Genomic DNA, 10,163 nt, shown 5'->3' on the forward strand with positions numbered 1-10,163 from the left:
AGGAGCGGGGCGCGCGACATAGAGAAGGGGTCGTGCAGAAGGGGGCGCGCGCAAGGGGAGGGGGCCAGAGAGGAGCGGGCGTTCAGGGGGCCGGCGTGCAGCAGAGAGGAGGTGGTGTGCAGGAGGGAGAGCGCGCACGAGGTGGTAACGGGCAGAGAGGAGAGGGAATGCGAGAAGGGGAGCGCGGCAGAGAGAAGCGGGCGCGCTCCAAGGGGCGGGGGCCGGGGAGGAGGGGGCGCGTAGGAGCGGGGCGCCAAGCAGAGAGGAGCGGGCACGCTGGAGCGGGGTGTGCGCACGAAGGGTCGAGGAAAGGCATATGTGGCGGCGCGCAGGTGGGTGAGCTGAGGAGACTTGCTGCACAGAAACCTGGAGGAGTGGGGGGACCGAAAAGAGCAAGGGACCCTGGCTGGCAGGCAGGCATGCTCTGGGAGAGATGAGGGGGTGGCGCGCTTTGAGGAGGAACCAGGAAGGGCAGCCAATCGGAGAAGGGCGGAAGACCTAGAGTCGTTGGAAGACCGTCACTGCAAGCTGCTAATAGCCTGGCAGTTTCACAACTCCGCACCTTTGCTCTTGCTGGTGACCTCTGCTTGGTTCCTTTCAGAACCAACTCGGGTGCCTTACCTCCAGGAAGACGTCCGGTCTCCACCAGGCCCAAGCCCTTGCAGTCCTCCTCGGCCTAGTCGTCGGTGCATGTACTAGCCTTTCCCGTATTCTCTTTCAGCTTATGGGCGGGGCAGTGCCGGGCAAGAGAGGCCTTAGTAGATGTTAGTTGAGATAGTAAGTGCCAGAGTGGGCAAGGAAAAATCAAAGGGAAGCATGAGCACAGGCGTCAGAGCTCTCAATGAATAAATCAAGAAATATTTACTGAGCTCCTAGTGTGCCAAGCATGGGCGGTATACAGCAAACAAAGACAACCCCTATTCTTATTTTGCCTATTGAGTGCAAGGCCAGGAACAATGTAAGCAGACCGTCAGGCGAGTTCTGGGAAACACCGAAAAATAGCCTCTCCCCCAATTGGTGAGTGTACCCTAAATTGGTCTGAGTGGGCCTTAAAAGGCATCTCCTTGGCGAGGCGCGGTGGCTCACACCTGTAATCCTAGCACTTTGGGAGGCCGAGGTGGGTGGATCACCTGAGGTCAGGAATTGGAGAGCAGCCTGGCCAACATGGAGAAACCCCGTCTCTACTAAAAATACAAAAATTAGCCGGGCGTAATCCCAGCTCCTCGGGAGGCTGAGACAGCGGAATCGCTTGAACTAAGGAGGCAGAGATTGCAGAGAGTCGAGATTGCGCCACTGCACTCCAGCCTGGGTGACAGAGCGAGGCTCTGTCTCAAAAATAAAAAATAAAAGGTATCCCCTTGACTTCTTCCCCTCCAGGCCTCACGCTGTGACTCTATGCTGGCTCTACTGTCTTTGTACCACATCTCAGTGACTGTTGCGGAAACACATTTCATTCAGATCATTGTTGAAAATGGGCAATTTAGAGTAGGTGGAGGTATGCCAATATGGCTTGCCACATGTAAGGAGTGTGGCAGCCACCCAATGACCAGAGAATGCAGAATTGGTGATTCTGCCTTCTGGGAAGGACAGTTCTACAGTGATCCAGGCAAAGTAGATTGGTAACTACAAGTTGCTTGGAGATTTTATTAACATACAGGTTCTGAATCTGTGGGGTGGGGTAGGACCTGAGATTCTGCATCTCGACAAGTCCCCAGGTGATGAAATGCTGCTGGTCATCTGTCATCAAACCAGCTTTGAGTAAGAAGGGTGTAGAAGGTTGTTTATCCAAATGCATTGGTTCAAGTGGGCCACACAGATTGGCAGGAGACACCGATTGGCAGGAGACACCACCCACCTCTGTCCCCACCCTATCACTACCCCACTAAAAATTTTTTTTTTAATTCCCTTGCAGGTCTTGGGGTCAGAAGTCCAAAATGAATTTAGTAGAGCTAAAAGCAAAGTGTCAGCAGCACAGGTTCCTCAGGAGGCTCTGGGGAGAATCCATTTTCTTGCCTTTTCCAGCTTCTAGAGGATACCCTTGGCTCAAGGACCTGGATCACATCGCTTTTTCTCCCTCGGCTCTGGCATCACCTTCCCTGTCTGACCGTACTGTGTCCCTCTTACAGTGACATCTGTGATTACATTGTTCCTACTCAGATAATCCAGGATAATCTCCCTATCTCAAGATCCTTAATTTAATCACAGTTACAAAGTCCCTTTTGCCATTTAAGGTGACATATTCATAGGTTCCAGGTATTCAGACATGGACACATTTGGGAGCCATTATTCAGCCCTAGAACAAGGACATTCTCTTACTCATACTTCCAGTATTCAAAATCAAGAAATTTAACTTGGATAAATTATATCACATAATGTACATTTCACATTCAATTCATCCAATTTTCCCAACGATGTCCTTTATAGAATTCTTTTTTCTTCTCTCTTTTTGGTTTAGACAGGGTCTCACTCTGTCACCCAGGTTGGAGTGCAGTGGTGAGATCTCAACTCATTGCAGCCACAACCTCCTGGGCTCAAGTGATCCTCCCACCGTAAGACCCCGTGCACCTCCCCACCCCCTGCCGCCAAGTAGCTGGGACTACAGGTGTGTGCCATCCCACCTGGCTAATTTTTGTATTTTTTGTGGAATACAAAAGCATGGGCAACATGGTTTTGCCATGTTGCCCAGGCTAGTCTCAAACCCCTGAGCTCAAGTGATCCTCCTGCCTCAGCCTCCCAAAGTGCTGGGTTTACAGGCATGCACCACCATGCCCAGCTGAATTATTTTTTCCTGCCCAGGCCCAATCTAGGATCATGTGTTACATGTAGTTATTATAGCTGTTCAGTCTCCTTTGATCTATAACAATTACTCTTTTTTTTTTTTCATAACCTCAACATTTTTAAGAGTACAGGGTAGTTGCTTTGGATTTATTTGCTGTTTCTTCAATTACATTCAAATACTGCATTTTAGACAGGAATCCATGGAAATGTTTTATGTACCATAAGAAGTGCATCCCATCAGGAGGCACTTGATGTCACTTTGTTCCTTTATTGGTGATATTTACTGTGATTACTTGGTTAAGGTTTTGTTGGCCAGGTTTTGCCACTGTAAAATTTCTGTATTTCCTTTGGAATTAATACTTAATTTATGAGAAGAAACTTTGAGACTATGCATATATCTTATTCCTTGTCAAATGTTCACCCAGGTTTAGCACTCATTGACTCATTGATGATTCTGCTTTGATTCAGTTATACTATGGTGGTGAGGAAATGGCAGTTTTTTAAAACTCCATTATTTTCCCCACATTTATTAGTTGGCATTCTACTTTAACAAGAACTTTGCCTTCTCCCTTCTTAATCTATGTATATATTCTCATATGGACTCATGGAGTCTTATTTTATTCTGTAATTTATAATCCATTACAGTTACTATTTATTTTAATGGTCAAACTGCCCCAGATTTGACTAGTAGGAGCCCCTTCAAGCTGGCTTCTCTGTCCCCACCCATTGTATTTTTTAGAATTTTCTTACTTTCTGGCAAAACCAAATGTTCCAGGCCCATTAGACTTGTCCTGCCCCAGCCTTGGAATCAGCCATTTCTCCAAGGAGCCCTGATTCCTCTTAAGTGACGAAGGCTATTTACAAGCAAGGTTTATATGCTCAGTGTGCTCATTGCTACTGAAGTGTTTTGGTTTCAAGGCCCTTGTAGTGGAGAGAGCTAGGAAATATTTTTTTCTCTATCCGTAAGATAGATATGCGTAAGATAGATATGGATATCTGTCTATCTGTTTTTCCTTCCTTAAGCTAGAAAATGGGGAGTAGGGGGGAATATTGAAAAATGCCTCCAGAAAATGTTAAGGCTAGATCTAAGCTTTTGTTATTCACCGGGCTCTTTTGGAATTCAAATGTGTCAACTTCAAGAATGTGGAATCCGTCAGGAGGAGGCCAGGTCCTAGGTCATTTCATGGCACAATCCTCCACTGAATAGTGTAATAAGCAGTTACTCTGTGCCTGGCTAAGTGCCTGGTGTGTGTTTATTATCACCTCTAATCTAATTATTGTGAGCTACATACTTTTGTTACTTTTATTTTACAGATGAGAAAACTGAGGCTGAGAGAGACTGAGTGACTTGCTAAAGATCACACAGCTAATAAGTGGCAGAATCAGGACTGGAACTTGGTCTGTCTTATTCCAGAATGTGCATTCCTACTGCCACAATTCCCTGCTGCTCCTAAGTTTGGGCTACATTGCCTCCAGCTCTTGAAATATGATGAATAGTAAATCCTTAAGTAATACAGAATGGAGTATTATATCAGGTGCTGGCAGAGCTCCTGACAAGCAGTAGCTGTAGCACCAACATTTTCCCTCTCTCTTCTCCCCAGTGCATTTCCGTGGTCCCTTGTGAAATAAATGAGCCTATCTTATCTATGTCATAGATGACTGTAGCCTCCTACCTCACAATAGCACAGCCTGGTGGGTGCTCAGAGCCCCTCCCCAGGACCCCTGCCTGCTCCTTTATTTTCTCTCAAGAGCAAAAATGTGTGGGTAAGGGGAGGCCTTAGCCACCCTTACCACCAAAGTACCAACCTCCTCGCAAGCCTGGTAAACCCTAGGACCCACACTGTCTGACCTAGTGCAGCTGGAGAACTTTAGAAAAAGTCCATTTGAATATAAGAGCAAGTAAGTGTTCATTGGTTCTTTTGGGAAGGGTGTGATCCAGAAACATCTCATATTTATCCTGAAATAAATCTGAATTGGTTAGAATGTGTCTATTTTTAATATCAGACTAAGTTAATAAAATAACGTGACTTTGTTTTCCAGGCTGCCAGGATGGAAACTAACTACCTAAAGAGGTGCTTTGGAAATTGCCTGGCCCAGGCACTGGCAGAGGTGGCAAAGGTTCGGCCCAGTGACCCAATAGAATACCTGGCTCACTGGCTTTATCATTATGAGAAAACAGCGAAAGCAAAAGAAAAGGTGTGTATGGGCACTGCGAGTTAGGGAGGGCCCAGCTTTCCCAGAGTAATTTGAAAGCCAAGACACAAGGCAGGATTCTGGAGCTGGCCTGGGGAATTTCTTGGTTTATTTGACTTGCTCTTAGATCTAGATATCCCTGAAGCATGGGGATCCTGGGGGCTGAGAGGAGTGGGGCTTCAACTCAGAGGAGCTGTGGAGTTGAAGGGTTTGTAACTACTAGCAGGCTAAAGCTAGTTACAGGAGGAAACTCAACAGGCCCAAAAGGCCCACAGCCCAGATCAGTCTCCAGTGAGGGGGCCCCATTTATAAGGCTTCCCTGGGTGCTGACCTGATTCGACTCTGTCACCTCACCCCAGAATAGGGAAGAGAAGATCCAGCTGCAGGAAGAATATGACAGTAGCCTCAAGGAAATGGAAATGACAGAAATGCTGAAACAGGAAGAGTATCAGATTCAACAGAACTGTGAAAAGTGTCACAAGGTAGGGAGAAGGACTCAGCTTTGGGTGGCCGCACACATCCCAACATGGAATCCAGGAAAGCCACAAGTCAGCCCAGTCCCCACCCAAGGCACATTAAGGATCCCTTTAGCCTGATTTTCACTCTGTATTCACATATTTGCATATAAACCAATGTTATTGACAATCTTTGTTAATGAAAAAAGGAGATGTTAAAAGACAGATATGTCTTAGATTTCAGGAAATACTCTGGTGTTACTGGTTTTAAAAAAATCTGATTTTTTTTTTTTTTTTGAGATGGAGTCTCGCTTTGTTGCCCAGGCTGGAGCATGGTGGCGCGATCTCGGCTCACTACAGCCTCTGCCTCCTGGGTTCAAGCGATTCTCCTGCCTTAGCCTCCCGATTATCTGGGACTACAGGCACATGCCACCACGCTCAGGTAATTTTGCCTCCTCTATGATGCTATAATAGTAGAGACAGGGTTTCACTGTGTTAACCAGGATGATCTCAATCTCCTGACCTCGTGATCCACCCACCTCAGCCTCCCAAAGTGCTGGGATTACAGGTGTGAGCCACTGCGCCCAGCCAAAAAATCTGATTTTTTAAAAAAACTGATTTTTTAAAAATCTATTCAGTTGGAACAAATATTTTTTCATATAAGATCCTTTGAGCCCTTTTCAAGTAGTAGTCAATATTTTTCAGAAACCAAATATGATTGTTACCAGTGCATATCTCAGATATTTAACTTAGTATTTAGTATTTGGTTTATTATATTCTATTTGCTTTTATGTGAAACTTCAGATGCCTCCTCTATGATGCTATAATATTAGGTGTAAGTTATTAAGCTGGAATAGCTGAAGACAACTCTGCATTTGTCAGTCTAAAAGGATATCTTTTACCTCCCACAGTTTTTTTCACAGTCTCCTGAAGAACACCTTATGCCATTCTATGCTTTCTATAAAGCGGTAGATACCTGGATAGAGAGTCATCTCAATTGCAATGTTGGGTTTGATATCTGACATCTTTTTAACTATCACTATACTCTGTGCATTAAAGTCTTTAATGCAGTCCATTACAATTCACTAGCATTTGCTAGCTTCCAAGCCAATTTGAAGACATGAAAATATTAAGCTTATTTACATTTATACTAATATACTCAACATCCTCATAAAGAATATACTTGCTTCTTTAAGCCTAGATGTCTTGTAAATAAATTAAAAGATAATTTCATTCTATTGTTTGGCAATAGTCTAAAGGAACTCTCCCTCAGGAAGGATTCCTTCTTTAAGCAATTGTTTGGAGATGGGAGAAGTGAGGATCATTCAGCAGAATTTGTCATCACCTTGTTGCCCACCTCTAATCCATTTATCTAACACCGTGTTTTACTGTTAATAGAAATATAAATATATAAGGCAATAAGAAATATATAAAGAAGACTCCCAAAACTCCACCCTAGTTTTATGGTAGCTTTATTAAGGAAAATTTCTCAGCTCACATCAATATTTTGAATTGTCTTTTTGTGTTTCACTGAGGAGGTTTTGCATCCTGTAACAATATTCCTTAACAAGATTTAGGTAAGTAAATGGTATGTCATTCTTTTGCCAAGTGTGTGATGTAGACAGTTGTAAGGGAAGATGGGAAACGAAAACCAGCACAAAGTCTAGACTGTGTGCAAGTTCTCAGTTTTAGGAAAGAGTTCATGTGTAGGTTGTGATTATGGAAATCGATTCCCTATGTTAGAAGGAAATAAAGAGAACCCAAGAGTGATCTAAAATGAAGCCAAATTTATAGTTTACCTGGCAAGAGAGAGCCACAACATTAAGATGTGAGTTACTCTCCAAGCAAACTTTGACAAGGCTAAATAAAGGACAAAGAGGCAGAGGTGTGTCAAAAAGACAAGATTCCAAGTTCTGGTTTCTGATTGATTCAAGGTGGATTACAAACTCTTCCGTGCTATTGGTCACCTTCACATTTTGTGTGACTAGTGCTGGGAAAACCAATTTCAAACTGGCCCAGGATGGGTTGCATAAAATTTCAGCAGGGCTGCTAGTTTACCTGATGAACTGATATGCATATACTCAAAGCTTTGCAGTTTTTTCCTTAATCTCTTTAAAAACAAAACAAAACATCGTGACTTGGATACAGGTTAGCAAGTCTTTGAGTACCCCAGATTGAATACTGCTTATCTAGTGGATGTATCAAAAGACAAATAGAAACAGAATGCTCTGTATGGTAGGGTTCATATCCAATCATCCGAACCAAAAAGTATCCATAGAGGAGGTAGAATTTGAGTCAGGCAGAGGTTATCCTTGGTATTAATATCTCTTCATTAAGTAGATGCAGCTTTAAGTAAACGATAATTTTGTTTCTGGGTCAGAAGAAAACTATTATTGATGAAGATCTAAACTATACAAATGTTTTAGAAATACATGTTGATAGAATCAATATATATTTGCTGTGTAGACCCAATAGTTTGAAGTTTAGAAGGGTCTCAGAGACCATGTGGACAAGGATGAGCCCCATAGGGCTCATTGTAGAATGGACCTGTACGACTTCCAGGCAAAGACTGGAGTGGAGTGGGTCAGTAGAGCCTAAGCTCCGAGGATTCCTACCTCAGCCAGGGACATGGATGTTAGACTGCTCAATATTGTCTCATAGGTCACTGAAGCTCTGTTTGTTTTTTTCCTGTGTGGTTCAGTTTGGATAATTTCTACTGATCTACCTTCATGTTTACTGACCATTTCTTCTGCAATGCCCTATATCCTATCTGGAGATTATGTGAATTTTTTCACTTCAGATATTGTACTTTTCAGTTCTAGAATTTCTATTTAGTTTTTTAAATATAATTTCCATTTTCTCTGCTGATACATCTTAACTTTCACATTATGTCCATTTTCCACCTTGGATTTTTAAAAATATTTGTAATAGCTGTTCTTGTCTGTTAATTCCATCATCTGTGTCATTTTGGGACCTTTTTCTTTCTTTCTTTTCTTTTTTTTTTTTTTTTTTTTGGATGGAGTCTTACTCTGTCACCCAGATTGCAGTGCAGTGGCGAGATCTCAGCTCACTGCAACCTCCGCCATCTGGGTTCAAGTGATTCTCCTGCCTCAGCCTCCTGAGTAGCTGGGATTACAGGCGCCCACCACTACACCCAGCTAATTTTTGTATTTTTAGTAGAGAAGGGTTTCACCATGTTGGCCAGGCTGGTCTCGAACTCCTGACCTCATGATCTGCCCACCTCGGCCTCCCAAAGTGCTGGGATTACAGGCGTGAGCCACCATGCCCAGCCCATTTTGGGGCCTTTTTCTATTTAATACTTTTCCTCTAGATTATGGTTCACATTTTCGTACTTTTTTACATGTCTAGTAATTATTACTTGTGTTCCGGACATTGTAGAGGACATTTTATAGGGAGTCTAGATTGTGTTGTTTTCCATTAAAAGATATTGGGTTTTGTTCTGGCAGGGAGTTAAATTATTGGTGAATCAACTTCATTCCTATAGATTTGGTTTTATGCTTTGTTAAAGCAGGGCTTTTTCAGTTTGTTTCTTAGTCTCTGGCATGAAAATAGCAATACCATGTTTTTGCCATACATCTTGTGTGCTTTAGTCTCTAATAATAACTTTTCTGCTGTTTTGTTTTCTATTTAGGAACTGAATTGTGAAACTGTTTCCACGAAGAAGACCATATTCATGTAGGAGGACACAAACCCCCTTGAGAAGGAGGCCTTGAAGCAGGAATTCCTGCCAGGTACTTCCAGTATGATTCCAAGAATGCCTCAACAGGTTCCTCCTTCAGAGTCTGCTGGCCAGATTGACTGGAACTTCAAAATGCCAAAAGAAATAAATTACAAGGAGGCTTTTCAGCATGAAGTTGCTCATGAAATGCCTCCTGGCTCCAAATCTCCTTCTTAGGTTACCAGAAGGTAGATGCTTCTGATTTACTTCTCTCAAAGCTGGAAGCCAAGTAAATGCCAGCTAGAACCAAGATTTAAGGGGCTGTAAAAGGAGAGTTCAGGGACTCTCCAGCCTACTCCTGTTCTGAAAAACCTTTAATCATGTGCATATTTGAACTAGTTATAGGATAAAATAAACTCAGAATACGGATTTTAAATAAGTAAACAAATGGCTGTGACTTTTTCCTCTTGTTTTATCAATGTTTTGGAGACTACACAGTGAAAATACATCTGTTGGGGTGATCGGACCCAACACCAGGCCGTGGGGCTACGAAGTCTGGCGGAGTCAAAGGAATGAGAAAAGACAAGTTAAGAGAGAAAGTGGGACCAGGGGGCCAACGCTAGTATGGAGGCTGCAAAGGCCCCAAGCTCTGGGAGCCCACGCTATTTATTGGTGATCAAACAAAGAAACAGGTGGTGAGGATGTGGGGGGTTGAAAGGAAGTGGTGTATCAAGTGAACAAGCTACAGCTGTGATGGTTTAGCATTTTCTTTGAAATATATGGCTACTTGAGATAATGAGAGTGCTAGAAGCAAGTAGCCAGCAAGTCTAGACACATTCCAAAGGCCCCAAGGAGTTTTACCCTGGACCCCAGACATGTTCCAAGCCCTGCCTCAGCTCCTCGCTCAACACTCAGCTTTCCTCCCAACATACATCCATCTCGTGTGTTCATGTCTTAACTTTTGCTTCACTTCACAGTCAGGCCTCTCAGAGTATTATTTACACATATCCTGTAGTCTGCCTTTGTCACTGATAGCAGATATTTTTCTTCAACATATA

At 43.3% G+C, this 10,163-nt stretch overlaps 1 protein-coding gene across 1 annotated transcript; it reads left to right on the forward strand.

The window, feature by feature from the left end:
• Positions 1-267: 267 nt before the first annotated feature.
• On the forward strand, positions 268-9,549 carry DYDC2 (DPY30 domain containing 2). The gene is given in 4 exon segments (XM_017962847.2): positions 268-332; positions 4,819-4,974; positions 5,331-5,453; positions 9,079-9,549. Coding segments are annotated over 3 exon segments (534 nt in total). The 5' UTR covers positions 268-332; positions 4,819-4,827; the 3' UTR covers positions 9,343-9,549.
• Positions 9,550-10,163: the final 614 nt, after the last annotated feature.

The sequence above is a fragment of the Papio anubis genome, chromosome 11 (genome assembly GCF_008728515.1).
Source record: "Papio anubis isolate 15944 chromosome 11, Panubis1.0, whole genome shotgun sequence".
Lineage (NCBI taxonomy): Eukaryota > Metazoa > Chordata > Mammalia > Primates > Cercopithecidae > Papio > Papio anubis.